Here is a 16,141-nt window from a genome sequence, read left to right on the forward strand (position 1 = left end):
TGTCATTTACTGTGCAGAACACAACATCAACCCGCTGGATGCATCTACTCACAACATCATTTGTTATTTGTTACATCTCTACAAATGCAATCTAGCATATGCTTCCATTCGGATACACTTATCCGCCATAGCAGCTTATCTACAAAACAGGCAGCATCTCTCGGTTTTCAGAGTGCCTGCCATTAAAGCTTTTCTAGAAGGACTGAAACTGGTCATTCCTCCCAGGACCCCGCCAGCTCCTGTATGGAACCTTAATGTGGTCCTCACCAGGCTGATGGGCCCACCTTTTGAGCCTCTGCATTCATGCGAGGTTCAGTTCTTAACATGGAAAGTGGCTTTCCTAATAGCCATTACGTCTCTGCGACGTGTTAGTGAGCTACAGGCGCTCACCGTACAAGAGCCATTCATACAGATTCACTCAAACAGGGTGGTGCTGCGCACTAACCCTAAATTTCTTCCTAAGGTGGTTTCACAGTTCCATGTCAATCAGACTATTGAACTGCCCATGTTCTTTCAAAACCCAGAGACAGTAGTCGAAAGAATGCTCCACACTCTTGACGTCAAACGAGCTTTAATGTACTACATTGATAGGACCAAAGATTTTAGGAAGACGAAACAACTCTTTGTTGCCTTTTCAGCCCAGCACAAAGGCAACCCCATTTCCAAAGCAGGTATAGCCAGGTGGATCGTTAAGTGTATTCAGATTTGCTATCGACGACCTCAAACCATTGGTCCACCTTACACTAATGAGTTTTTTTTTATCACTGTCAAACCACTGTCGGGCACCAGAGCTCTCCACCAACATACACAGCACCACACGCAGACACCCGCCATTTAAAGTCACATTCTCTGAAACAGAAACAGAAAACACTTTATTTTTGTTGGTCAAATATTTACAGACATTAATGTGAATGTTTTAGTTTTAAAGCCACAGCTCCCATGGTCCAGTAAATGCAACCTTATCTAAGGTGACAGCCGGCAGGAAGCAGGAAATGTCCAATGTCCAGGGAGAGGCGGGACAGGAGGAACAACAAACTGCAGGAATGGAATAGAAGGACACAGAGAGGGGGGAAGGGCTTCACAGGTGGAATAAGAGCAGGAGGGGTGGAGACTGGAATAAACTTCTAATGTAGAACAGACAAGAAAAAGAGCCTGCAGGAATGGGGGACCTAGGAGCTGGGTCGAGGATTCTTAAGAAATAAAAGGGGGTTCACCACCTATTTCCAACAACCCAGAACAAGTGAAGGAGCCTCTGAGGTCACAGACAGGAAGCATCTGCTCATCACAGGAGTACAGAGATGGCAGAATACAGGATTTCAGTCACATTCAACCCAAGTGTCTAAACGCCACCACACCTTCTATTTATAGAACATCACAAATAAAGCATATTTCACAAAAAGGAGACTTGTAGTTTTAGCTCAAAAACAAAATGGGTATATATCAAAATAATTCTGCATTACAAATCTTCACATAGAAAAAAAGATTCACTGTACAGTCCTCCAGGACTCTACAGTGACCAACGAATGTGGCTCGTGATGCTACGGGAAATAAAATACAATTTCTATTTTTATTTAAACAAGGGAGTATTATTCCTCACTTCAGAAAGAAAAAAATTGTTATATTAATATGTACCATAAATTAAATATTTCAGAATTATCAGAGATGAAATACACCTCTTGAAGAGAAGGCAGCATCAAAGCCATCATCGCTTAAATAGACTGTGATGTCATCAGCAAAGCTCCAGTCTTATGACACCGCCATGTGCCCTGGTGGCTTTTAAAGACTCTTGTCACATGAACGTTAGTTGAGGGGAGGAGAGAAGCTAACAAGTCACCTGCATGGACTGCACTCCATTCTGTTTAATGCCCCCCCACCCCGACAGGCCTGAGGAAGACCCAAGGAGTAATACACCAGAGCGAAACATCGTCCATGTAACACAAGTACTTCAACGAGAAATATGGGTCATACATGAGAACTTACCATCCCATGGAGAATTTGTTTGGACTCTCGCCCTTCCAAACCAATCCCACCACTTGTTACTCGATTAGGGGATGATTTGTCTTTAATTGTGCTCTTTGCTCCAGTCTGAATGCGTGTTTGCACAGAGAACTGCATTGTTTACAGTGAACACCAATGTATGCTTTTGCAGTATAACATCATGTGAATAAATCAATTTAAACTTTCTTTGTGGTCATATGTCTTGGTTCTAAGCAAATCCTGATTAGCATGTGGGGTTTCTTGAAGCATAGAGGCATCGGCAAAGCCAATGCACCTGCCTTTAAATTGGTAGCACATGTCCATGACACGTTGCTGATACCGCGTCTGCCACCTTGGGACAATGAACCAATGATAAAGTATGACACCACTATGGAAAGATGGCCACGCATTCTTTAAAAATCATTGGCAATTGGATGGCCATCTTTGAGTAGTTTCTGCCATACATTGTCATTGGCTCACTCCATGCTGAATGCAAGACAGCGATGGTGTTGGAGTGATAAATAAAGGTTGGTTTCACTCATCATTGGGTATCTTTGTTACCATACTCTCCGGTATGGTGATTTGTCGCGTTGTCGCTCTGTCCTCAGCTTGTTCTGTGTGCTGGGCTCCACTTTGATACCTTAAACCTCCTTCCTAAGTATTCACTCCCCCGTGCAACCAGGCTCCACTCTTGTTGAGTCTCTGGGCTCACCGTTGCTCAATCTCCACCGATTTTTTCTTTGCTCAGTGGCCGCTCCCGTTTTCCAGGAAGCGCCGCTGGACTAGTCGCTGGTAGAGTCCATCCTTCTCCATCAGCTGCTGGTGAGTTCCTTCCTGCACTACCCGCCCCTCCTCCATCACGATGATGTGATCCGCATTCTCCACTGTCTTAAGTCGGTGAGCGATGATCAGCATGGTCAGCCCCGGGATCCGTGACAGAGCGTCCTGCACCTGGAAGAGAGGGAGAGGCTTACACCTAAATCTGGAAGAGACTTACACCTCCAGCTTGAAGAGAGTGAGAGACTTACACCTGCCTCTGGAAGAGAGTGAGAGACTTACACCTGCATCTGGAAGAGAGTGAGAATCGTACACATGCATCTAGAAGGGAATGAGAGGCTTACACCTGCATCTGGAAGAGAGGGAAAGGCCTCACTCATGGATATGAATTCCCTATCAGATCTCGAAGTTGCCCATCTCCCTCTCCCATTTAGTTCTGCTTCTTCCTTGTTTCTGTACTTTTGGTCAGAATAATCTGTATTTTAGCTTCTGAATTTGAGACTCACATGATCGCTGGAATAGCTCATTTTAGGCTTTCCTGTAACCCTCCTAGAGAATGCCATTGTAGCTAGTTTCTTCTACTTTGATATCCTCATTATGCTCACCTAGGAATACCTATTTAATGTGCAATCCTTGAATCACAGCTGTGAAGCTTCTGAATGACGGTTTGATAATTGTAGCTGCTATAAACAACAGATTTTAGCTCTTCAATGAACATTCTCTGTAAACTGTATGCCAACTCTAAGTGTTTCTCCCATGTACTGTCCAGGAACCTACATTTGCACAATGGAAATCAAATTGATCGGGCAGTATATGTTGACTGAATTTAAGAGTACTATTTGGACATCGCATGTAACATGTAACAGGATGGATATTTTCAGATAATGTCATCAAGGATTGCTGTAGGTATGTGATTCTAACACTAGAAATGGAGGTGCAAATGATGATGCCTGCAAGCTAAGAGATAGGGTGCAATAAAAGTCTTCAGCACTTTTTAAACATTTAGGAAGTGGCTTTAGAAGATGTGTAGGAGGCAGCTGGGCTGTTTCAAGACATGATTGGAACCCAAGCATTTTAATTATGTTTTATGTTTAATGAGGTTCACATTGTTGAACACATGATGGGATGCATCTGCTTAACTGTGAAGAATCTATCTACAGTGATGGACCATATGTATGAGACTGACTACATTTATTGAGGCGTCAGAATGGTTGTCGCCATTTGTGGTTGAATGCAAAACTAACAGTGAACTCCGTATGTGCATTGACCTGTGTGATTACAGCCAGATGGTCTTCGTAGACATCCCTCATCTTCCAAAGATGGATGAGACTATTGCCACACGTGCTCTGCCAGGCTATATTCTAAGATGTATCTACATAAGTGTATTATCTTGCGGTTTTGGTGGAGATGTAGGGGCAGATTTATGACAACCGGCTCATCCCTGCAAATCAGCAGGGATGCGCCAGGTAAGATGAATCATGCAAGTTTACCCTTGCGCCACCACAGATGTGCTGCATTTACTATGATTCAGATGCTCCGTCCATCACCACCCCCTTTTGTACCACTTTGTTCACCATAAGTTGGCAGGGTATGCTCAGACGTGAGTACCTTGCTCACTTTGCCACTGGATTCAAGCAAGCAGGACTGAAGACGGCTGGAATGCCAGAAACCGGTCCTCGGAAGCTTGTTTTCGGTCCAGGGAAGGCATGGCTTGGCAGTTCGGGCTGGACTGTTCCCATGAGGCACAGGGTCAGACTGATTTGCATATAGCCATGTCTGAACTGGGGTGGCAGAGTGGGCTAAAGAACGGTGATGGATTAAACCCAGATCTTTTGACTGGGTGTGAGTGTTTGATTGATTCAGATGCTCCGTCCATCACCACCCCCTTTTGTACTGCATTTACTATGCGGCACATCGTGGCGCAAGGATAAACCGATGCGTGACGCATCTTCTGTCGTAAGGGTGGCGCATTGCTGGAGTCGTGTCCAGCAATACTCGTGGCCTGCCCATACATAACGTGGTGCCTCACGCCTTACGGCTGCTTCAAGCATGCGCAAGGTTTTGACGCAGCGGTGTCGGGAAAGTGACGGAGTGGAATCTTGTAGATTTCACTCAGGCACTTTACAGAGGCTTTACTGCGCCATAACGCCCTCCCCCGTGCTGGAATGCTCACATGAAATCTGACGCAGGTTTCATGTGGCACAGGGCTTTACAACGTGACGCATCTCCCTATATGGCGCATGGTTTATGCCGCTGCGCACAAAAGTGACCCAACGGCAGCACAAAAGTGGTGCAAGAGGCTCTTAAATCTGTCCCTTAGTGTCTGTTTTTGTAACACATAATGGCATGCTTCAGTTTAGAAAAATACATTTTGGCTTGGGGTTGGAAGTCTTCATGAGGATTGGGTACACCTGTTTAAGGTAATGAATGTAGTACTGGCCTTTCAGGATAATATCTTGAGGTTCAACGAGAATCACAGACCATACTAAATATTAGGATGTAGCAACTGTTGGGTGTAAGTGACTAAAACACAAATGTGCTTTTGGAAACAAGGAAGTAGGATACCTGCTTATCATTGCTACAGAAGGATCCAAAGTCTCCTTGCTAAAGGCAACTGATGATTATTTTCCAGCCCCAAAATAGAGGGGTTTATTCACTTGCTAAAGGGAGCCTTTACTAGATTAATGTGGAAGGGGAGAGATTTGTCTAAGGGAGCGACCAAACTCATTCTTTCTCATATTTGTCAATTAGACCCTAATATTGGCTCCCATTTTACACGCCTTTGTCCAAGGAAAATCTCCATATCTAACTATGAATGCTAGTGAAGGTGGCGTGTGGATGCTGTTATCTCAAAAAAAGGAGCCAAGAAGAAGCTGTGGCACCTTAAGTTCTCACGTTTGAAGGCTCCAGAAAGGATCAAGATCTAATGATAAAAGATGTTAACGCGCATGTGGACTGTGGACATATGTAAGCCATATCTGAAGGAACAAAGATGACATTGCAAACAGTCCATTTACATTTTACTGGAACACTTGTGCATACAAGCAAACCCACTGTGAGCTTTGGCACACAACTGTGGAAATACTGCTGGTTCACAACAAGAAATCCGAATGCATATCTATGTGGAAGATGGTTTGGAGAGAAAAGTATTTAATGGGGATAAGGATTTAGACTGTTTGCTGTAGCAAGTGAATCTTGAACAGAGTAAATCTGTTACGGAACAGGAATGGATGAATGCTTTGCAATAGGATGCCATGAGACAACTGATTTTGTTAGAAAGACAAGACCTGTGGTGAGATGTCTTGTATGGTACTAAATCCCTGGCAGCAGAGAAGTCATTTAAAGCTAGTTATTTACTTAGAGAAGAAACGTGTTCGAGGCATGTGGGCTGCTGAATTCATATCTTAGCATAGATCGCCGCCTAGTGTTGGGTCCGGATGATTGCACCTTGTTGTATTGGAAGAGTCTTCGAAGTATCACGAGATAGGTGACTCCTCCCTTGGACTACAGTGCACATGGGCATCCACTCCATCCTTAGATTGTTTTTTTCCGCCATTGGGTTCGGATGTTATTTCCTATACTCCAACTTCGGAACCAAAACTAACTACTTTCTAAGGCCAAAAGGCCTTCGAACTCGATGGTATTGTTTTCGCTCGGTACCCCTCGACTCCATTAAACTTTTCATCTTGATCCGGTCGTCGACGCGGGCCGTTGGGCCTTATCGACGCCACGTGCGACTTTCACCGATGGAAAGGAGTCCATTTAAAAGGCGCCCACAATGCCACTCCAAATACCCGCATACTGACAAGCATACAGTATGCAACAAGTGTTTGTCACCTGAACACAAAGAAGAAAATTGCCCAGCATATGCCCAATTCCGATCCAAGAAAACCATCAGGAATCGACGGGCTGCCAGGCAAGAGATGCAGAAGTCGGCACCGGAGAATATCTTCGAGGATGAACAAGATCTCCCCGAAGCCGCCGACTCTGATCTAGAGATCGTCACCGTTGAGGACCAATCGGACTCCGATGACCAGATAACGCCGGGGCAAACTGTGAGTACTCAGCCCCCCACTCCACTCCACTTAGCCCAAAAAAGAAGGCTCCGGTCGAAGCATCGCCGAAAGGCCTTAGCCAAGATCGAGATATTCCTTCGGAGACCCCACCTCTCGGCTCGGAAGCCTAAACACACGCCTTCCGGTAGCCCAGGCCCGAAGAAATACATCGAGCCAAAAAGAGCTTTCCAGCCAAAGGTCGTCGAACCGAAAAAGCTGGTCGACCGGAAAGGCGCAGAATAAAAGAGGGTGGTCCACCCAAAGGTCATCGACCCGAAGAAGAAGGTCGTCGATCCGAAGGGCAAAACACCCAAAGAGGGTCGTCGAGCCCAAGAAGCCCTCGGCATCGAAAAACTCAGCACGAAGAGCATATTCGAGCCCAAGAAGCCCTCGGAACTGAAATCCTCGAAACCGAAGAAGGTCGTCGAGGCCAAGAAGGTCGTCGATCCTAACAAAATAGACAAACCAAAAAAGGCCGCTGATCCTAAAAAAGGTGCCGATCACACAAAAAAGGCAATCGACCCGAAAAAAACCCTTGCTTCGGACAAAAAACGCACCAAACTAAGAAATCCCGTCGATCCGAAGGCCGTTGTCGACCCTAAAAAGGGCGCTGATCCAAAAAAGGACGCTGAAAAGAAAAAAGGCGTCGAACCAAAAAAGGTTACCGCCCCGAAATCGGCAGTTGAGCCCAAAGGAGCTCCAACACCAAAGGCCCTCGAGCCAAAGACTCCAAAACACGTCAATAAACCAAAGCCTTCGACGCCAAAGCCACAGACTGTCGAGGAAGAACTCTTCCATCCAGATCCGGTGACTGAAGAGCAACCAAAATTATATATAGCCCCTAAAACAGGACACGTGGTAGTTTACCACCGAAAGAAGAGGCCCTTACCACAAGACACTCCTTCTCCTGTTCCTCCAAAGAAAAAAGACTTTGGGTCATCTCCCTCAAGACCTTTACTCCTCCTCCTTTTCTTCCTGATATGCCTTTTGTACCTTACTCTCCCACACATTCTGATTACAATGAGGGAGAGGACATGGGGGAAGATCCTCATTACACTTATGATGAACCAGGGGATCCTGATCCACAGATGATACATAGGATGACCAAAATGATCCTGACGAAGCGCAACCCATCCCAGACACTTACCCATACCCTATAAAACCGTCGCCTACAGACGACACTATCATGTTTAATCAATTTATAGACAGGACAGCAAAATATCACAATGTTGGCATGCACACTGACCCTATAGAGGAGGACTTTTTATTTGACACGTTCCCCACTTCAGAAAAAAATGTTAAAACACTTCCTATGCTTAAAGGGGTCCTAAAGCACGCGCCAGATATATTTAAAGATCCTGCTAGGGCGCAGGTGCTCAATCCGAGGATTTGGAAAAAATATAAGGCAGCCCCAGCAGACCCTACTTATATAAAACAACAGTTGCCTTTAGATTCATTAGTAATTGCAAATGCTCGTAAAAGGGCCAACTCACAGACAACAGGAGATGCTCCCCCTCCTGATAAAGAATCTAAAATACTAGAAGCCTCAGGGAAAAGGGTAGCTTCACAGGCCGCAAATTCATGGAGAATTGCGAATACACAAGCTCTTCTAGCAACATATGACAGAGCACACTACGACCAGCTCGAAAGTCTAATGCACCACCTACCAGAACCTTTTAAGGCGCAGGCTAACGACCTGATTCAGGAAGGCAAGTTCATTAGCAATGCCTCCATCAAATGTGCGCTAGACGCAGCCGATACATAGGCCAGGTCTATCAATACCAGCGTCCTACTGCGCAGACACGCGTGGCTACGCATATCTGGTTTTAAGAATGAGGTGCAATCCACCATCCTCAACCAACCAGTAAACCAAGATTTCCTGTTTAGCCCCGCAGTAGACACCATTTTAGATAAAATGAAGAAAGACACTGAAACTGCAAAGTCAATGGGGGCACTTCAGTTCCAACAACATCGAGGTTCCTTTCGTCGCTCCTCATATAGAGGCGCAGAAAGAGGCAACACATCACAAAGCTGCTCTACCTTCAAATCTAATACCCAGAGCACTTTTAACAAAGGCTCAAATAGAGGAGGTTATAGGGGCAACAATAACAAAGGCAGAGGACATGAAGGCAATAACACCCGAGCCTCCACTGCCACCAAACAGTGACTTCATCACACTCCCTCCAGACCATCTAACACCAGTCGGAGGCAGAATCAACCAATTCCTACCTGTCTGGAACGCAATTACCACAGACAGGTGGGTGAAACAAATTATCCAGTATGGTTATTGCCTCGAACTCACTTCTACTCCACCCAACATACCACCCAAACACCGTCCTATGTCCAAAGAACACATAACACTGTTATAACAAGAGCTCCAATCCATGCTACAAAAGGGCGCCATAGAGCCAGTCCCTTTTCAACACCAAGGAACAGGAGTATACTCTCTATACTTCCTAATTCCCAAAAAGGACGGGTCGCTCAGACCCATACTAGACCTCAGACCTCTGAACCAATACATACTGTCGGAGCACTTCCATATGATAACTCTACCAGAGGTACTCCCGTTACTTCAGCACGGCGACTTCCTTGCCACATTAGACCTCAAAGATGCATACTTCCACATGCCTATACATCCAGCTCACAGGAAATATCTCAGGTTCACAATAGAAGGTCAACACTATCAGTTCAAAGTTCTCCCTTTTGGAGTAACTACAGCCCCAAGAGTGTTCACAAAATATCTAGCCGTAGTGGCAGCACACCTCAGGAGGCAACACATCCACGTGTTTCCATACCTTGACGATTGGCTCATAAAAGCCAAATTGTACGCCCAATGTGCAAGCCATATGTCTCAAACACTCCAGCTGCTGCACAGTCTGGGTTTTTCCATAAATTACCCAAAATCCCATCTACAACCCTGCCACATACAACAATATCTGGGAGCTACAATAGATACATCAGTAGCAAAGGCATATCCAAATCCAGTCAGGATAGCCAACATGCAGACACTAATCCAAAGGTTTCAATTCAATTCTTTATCTTTATTTCGACTGCTTTAGCCATAAAAGATACATACATAAAAACACAAATCATATCAGTTTACACATGTGACGCTAAAAACAATTAAAAACGTGTCCATAGGTTACAAAGTTCATTAAGAACATCCTCAAGGGTAATACATACATAGATGCATGAAACACCAGGGCTTCATCACAGTTAACATCTAGTAATAAGAGGATGGATGGATGGATAGGTTTTTATATAGCGCAATATCACCGCCAGATTTCAAAGCGCTTTGCATTGGGAACCCATCCTGGTTTTTCCCTGTGAGATAGGCCCTACTGGGTATCCCCAAGGTGAAAGCCAGGCATCCCGCCGCGGGGGGCCGTAGTGGAGATTAAGCAAGCTATTGCCCAGAGTTGCAGAGTGTGAACCTGTGATTCGAGTAGGCACCGAAGCAAGAATTACCGAGTCCGTGGACATTTTGGGCTCAAGACCCTGCCGCGTTGGGAATTGAACCCTGGTCCCGGGTCTGATCTCATCGTCCAAGTCTGCCTCCTCTAACCAGTGAGCCACACTTCTTCACCAGAGGAGAGATCATACACCATCATCGTATAGCAAATATGACATACAAGAGCCAAAGGAATTTAGCAAAAGTTTGACTGCTCAAAATAATTGACCAATCTTCCTGCGAGCAAAGTAAACTGAATAAAGAAATCTACTATTGCTAAATACAATGAATTGGGAAGTGTTAGTTTTAACAATTCTATATGCCATAGTACAAGATCTTATTCCTAAAATGTTACACAGGGGTTTGATCCACCTTTTTCTTGCTTTGGTGTATGCTTGGCAAAAAAACAGTATATGGACCTCGTCCTCCGTGTGAGAACCTGGGCACATTGTACACTTTCCCTGTGTAAGGTTGACCCCTTCCAGTTTTCTCTTAGACCAACGTTCAACGTTAGAGTTTATCATGAGATTCCCATACCTGAACTTCAAGAATAGAGACTTCGCGAGAGGAGGCTCTATCTCATCTAGATAGGACTCAAAAAAAGGTTCATCTTTGAAGCCTAAAAAGTTTTGAGTTAGGGAGCCGATTCTATTGCCATTAACTAACTGATTAGTAATGAAGGACCAGAAGGCTTGTTTCACCATAGATTTTGCATAAAACGGTTGCCTTTCCGGACACTCCCAAAGCTGAGACAGACCCAGGATAGAAAACCATTTTTTAATATGTTTGAGCCATACAACAGAATGTAAAGAATCTAGACCCAATATCTCCTGAAGGCCTTTCCTATAATCGATCAGTTCAGGAATAGACCATATTCTTACCCAAAACATTAGTGGTCTTATAATTGTGTAGTTATCAGTTCTTTTGAGGTTCAAGTCAAATTGAAGAGGAGTCAGAGGTGTACTGGTGAGGACCCTTACAATTGATCTCATAAATTTATTATCCAGGCCATAAAAACTATCCCTTGCCCAAGGCCCCCATATCTCAGCCCCATAAAGGGCAGCAGACTGAATTTTAAATTTAAAAAGCTCAAGCGCAGAAGTCACACATTTACTTGAACTGGGGTTAAGTTTGCTAATAATTGGCTTAGCATTGTGGGCATAAGACACCTTACTTTTCTCAATTTGGGCCTTCCATGTTAAGTTTGAATCTAGCACCACCCCCAGATAAGAAAAATTATCAACTATTTCTAGGGCTTGGCCGTCCAGACTTAAGGTCCCCCTATCCGGCCTGCAGGGATTTAATGCCATACACTTAGTTTTTTTAACGTTTATCTCTAATCCTTTCTTCACACAGTACACACTAAAGGAGTTCAAGAGCGCCTGGAGACCTTTCTTAGTTTGGGTTATCAGGATGGTATCATCCGCGAAAAGTAATGCAGGCACCCTTTCCCCATTAAGTTTTGGTGAATCGCTAGTACAACTGTTCAAATGATTAGGGATATCGTTAACAAATAATGAAAATAAGGTAGGGGCCAAAACGCATCCTTGGCGTACGCCACGCTCTATGGGGATGTCACGCGTCAATTCCCCTTTTGGACCCCACCTGATGTTAGCGTGATTCCTAGCATGCAACTCGACTATTTGAGCCAGGAGACAGCCTGGCAATCCAACTTCACTTAGAGACCTCCAGAGCAATTTGCGAGGAACAAGGTCAAATGCCGCTCTCAGATCTACGAAGGCGACATACAAATGACCCTTCCTAATAAGTACATACTTCCAATATATACAACAGAATCTGAAGACCTGATCTATGGTACTGACCTTGCCCCTAAACCCGGCTTGATGTTTGGTAAGTATTGCTTTTTCCTCAAGCCAATCATTTATCCGAAATAGTAGATGCTTGGAATAGAGTTTTTGCAAGATGTCCATCACACTAATCGGTCGATACTTTGATGGAACAAACCTGCTGCCCTTTTTAAATATTAGAACAACTTCTGCAGCACGCCAACTATCTGGAAATTGACAATTGCTGGATAAAGCATTAAACAAGTGATTTATATATGGGGCCCAGACTTCGATCTCATATTTGTACAGGTCACCTGGTATTTTATCGGGACCAGGAGCTTTACTACTTTTCAATTCGGCGATTGCCCTTTCCGTTTCGCCAATTGAAAAATTAAGACACTCAATCGGTGGTGGGGACCATGGAGTGTCATCAGATCCACTGTCGTATTGTTTATAAAGAGATGTGAAGTGCGTCACCCAGGTCAATTCGTCTAAAAAGACGTCCTTCACAGCTCTACCTGCATGGGACCCATTGGCTACCAGCCTCCAAAACCCAACATTGTCCTTAGATTTGGCGGCAGCCAGCATATCCGCCCAGTTTGACTCTTCCCATGTCTTTTTTGAGGTCCTTTGGATGTGCTTATATGTCTCCCTGGCAACTTTAACATCATCCTTCGTTTTGTTTTTTATTGCAAACAGTAGCTCCCTCTTGGCCGATCTACATGAGTGGTCATACCATAAATTACCATGACACCCCATCCTTACATTTTGGTGCTTTTTTTTTGGCATTTTTGTCAGACATATTTTTAACTCTTGGAAGAATATCTTATGTAATGCAATGAATTGATCATAGTAATTGGGTGAAAAAAAGTAATCATTTATGGACCTAAAGGTTGTATCAAAAAGTGAGTATACAGTTGCAAGTGCATTTCCATGTGCGAGTACCTGTGACCATTTCAATGCACGTCTATTGTTACTAACGTGTACCACGTCACACGGAATGGGGCTAGGAACCTCGGTGGCAGATAATAAAGAGGGTTCACTAAACAGGTTAACATCAATGGACAATTCCAATGGATAATGGTCACTCTCACCCCTATTTACCACCACGAAATCGACCATGTGATGCCAAATGCTCAATGAAACAAATATAAAATCCAAGTTGCTTGTGATATCGGACCTTACATAGGTGGGATGTTTTGAAAGGTCGGAGGGAAGGCGACCGTTACATGCCCTGAGACTATGATCAACCGTTAGCCTCACCAATTGCACGACCAGAGTCGAACAATTGACGAAGTTTGTGGTTTCAAGCTGAGGAATGTTATTCGCTTGGTCTTCGTCCTCAAAGACGTCTACAAGCCCTAAGACGGGTTCAAAGTTACAGTTTATGTCACCACCCAAGATCACTGCAACATCACCAACCACCCTTTTCAAAAAACTATCCAGAATTTCAAGAGTGGGAGAATATTTGGAGTGTGCTAAGGATCTGTTATAGACATTAATTATGTATCATTCTACCCCATTCATATTTGTGAGTTTTAGGGCCAGGATGTCAGATGAACCTGCTTCTGTTACTTCGATCTTAATCTTCAATGTAATTTTGACCCATGTGATGAGACCCCCCGAGGGTCTACCCCTATTTGACTCAACAGCCCCAATGCCAAAAGTTTTATACCCTATTCTATGAGGTATGTCTATTGCCCATGTTTCTTGCAAAAGATAAAAGTCGCTAGAATCAATATATTCGGCCCACTCTGGGTCCCTCAAGTTTTTGTTTACCCCCGCAATGTTCCAGGAGGTTAAAAGCAATGATGGTTTTGCCCCGTTACCAGGATGAATTGGCTTTGCAGTGCCCAATATCAGAGCCACTGGTCCTGGCACATTATCTTGTGGCGTGGCATCTACAGAGTGCAGTTCTATTCGGGGTGCCAGACCCACTGCACCATTAACGGCTCCATCAACCAAGCAACCCTCTTCGTTCCCAGGATTCATCGAGCTTGCTGCTAGAATGTACTTCTTAGCTAGGGCATCCACATTGTTTCGGTTGTCATTACCCCCCTCTCCCTTTGCCCATGTTACCTTACTATTATCATATTTGATGGAAGTACTCTCATCACAAGGTAATTGATCGGTGCCATAGAAATTAGTGGTACAGTTTGACGAGGTTGTAAGTCAATCAACTCCATCTAAGCAGCTGAACCTATTATAGGTAGGGACTCCATTACACACGTTGTGATAGCCCTGCCTACCCAATTCAGTACCACGCCTAGAATGTTGATTAATCGTGGTCCAGTTCCCTCCATGGTTGGTACGCCTCAATGGGGGATAAAAGAATGTTAGGGGTCTGGCTTCAATGGAGGATGTGCCTGCATAAGTATTCCATGCACATATATGTTGGGTAGTGTGGGGATCCTCGAATGAGACAACAATACAGTCACCCGGAATTGATTTATTTATGGGACCAATCCAAGGTACCCTCCTTACCATAAGAATTCTACTTTTCATATGATTTGGAACAGGCTTATTTTCATTTAATCAATAGATTACCTTATTTTTCAGGGACAGAAACGTTTCCTCGTGTTGGTTGTCTAGCTCAGGGACCCCAGTAAGTACAACTACAAAAGGACTTGCATCAGGCGGAAGATCTATAAATCCTCCCCTTGGGTTGTTACTAACATAAGATGTATGGTAGTTGTGATTGTGAGCTTTATTTGCCGAGCTTCTCTGGGCCGAGGACACATTTGAAGTAGGTACGGTATGTACAGGAGGGTGAGTATTGACAACACTAGCTATTTGGTTATTCATGTTGGATACAGAACCCTTCCAAATCGATTTATTGGCGGGTTTTCCATTAGATGGAACCATGGGGGTTGCAACAGAAGTGTGAACAGCACTCACAATCTGGTTATTTACATTTGGCACGTCCTTCTTAGAAAGTTGTTTATTAGAGGGATTTACTTCCAGAGGTACCAGGGGCATAGGGGCAAGTGTGGTGCTGGTAACTACGTCGGAGCTCTGTAGCTCACTGCCACTTGAATTTAAACTTAGACTGGACAGAGTGATGATACTTTTCTCCACCTCAAGGAGCTGGTTTTCAATGCAAGTTAACCTGACTTTCAGTGGCCTGAGAAGTTTCTTTAGTGTCTCCCACACAGTTTTCAGAAATTCTTCTTTGCCCCCCTCTAAATCTACCACAGGAGTGGTGATCTTCTCATCCCCAATGGCAGAGTGCACATCTATTTTATATACATTCAACGCTTCCATTTTATCACCGTTATTAAACAACTGCATAGTAGAGAGCGTCTGATGAGAAGTGCTACTTGAGCCCCCTTGTGGCTTAGTCCCCCCTGTGAAACACTGGCTTTTTGCCACTTTAGCCTTTTTCCTAGCATACACTGACATTACTTGGCGTTTTCTCTTTTGTATTGGCTTAAAGTACTCTTGGACTCTTCATTCCCTTTGTTATCCTCCGACAATATGTCCACCTTAGGAGAGTTTTCAGATAGATTACTATTGACTGTTTGTTGGGTAGGGTCGAGTGTAGCATCAACAGAAATAACAGTTTCTTCAGGAACTGAATGCACTTCAGCCAATAAAATAATGGGTGTAGGGCCAGTAGGACGCTCGGGGGTTTTAGCTGAAGCAATACCACCTAAAGAAGATTTTTTACCTAGTGCAAGATCTGAAGACAGTATTCTAGCTGCCTCCAGCTCCAAGGACACTCTATGCTGAAGTTTGTTAATCTCAATGTCAATGTTTGTATTAGTCCTTGTAATGAAATCATCCAAAGTTCCTGTAGCCTTTTTCGCATTTTTAGCCCTATTACGAGTTTCGCGCGAAGACATCGTTTAACAAAGGCCCAGTGCAGGAATATGCAATGAGTGCTATTACCGAAACTGTGAAGTACAACCACACCGCCAAGAGGGGTGGCCCGGTCCGGTCTTGCTCGGTCTGTAACGGGCTAGAACGGGTCCACCCTTGTCCCGGGCTTCTCCCGGTCGCTCCCGCGCAGCGGGGCTAGATGGTTGAATTTGAATGGAGGTTGTGAGAGGGGCGGAGCATGCAGGGAGAGCGGCCCAGGTGCTTCCAATTGG

General features: G+C 44.5%; 1 protein-coding gene across 1 annotated transcript in view; it reads right to left on the reverse strand.

The window, feature by feature from the left end:
- Positions 1–2,282: 2,282 nt before the first annotated feature.
- The window catches only part of LOC144752882 (antigen peptide transporter 2-like), a 104,774-nt gene continuing 90,915 nt past the window's right edge, over positions 2,283–16,141 (reverse strand). Inside the window, exon 11 of the mRNA XM_078640710.1 lies at positions 2,283–2,928. Coding sequence (XP_078496836.1) covers positions 2,722–2,928 — 207 coding nt within the window. The 3' untranslated portion in view covers positions 2,283–2,721. The remainder of the gene's footprint in view (positions 2,929–16,141) is intronic.

Source organism: Lissotriton helveticus, chromosome 5_1 (assembly GCF_964261635.1).
Source record: "Lissotriton helveticus chromosome 5_1, aLisHel1.1, whole genome shotgun sequence".
In the NCBI taxonomy this organism is placed as follows: Eukaryota; Metazoa; Chordata; class Amphibia; order Caudata; family Salamandridae; genus Lissotriton; species Lissotriton helveticus.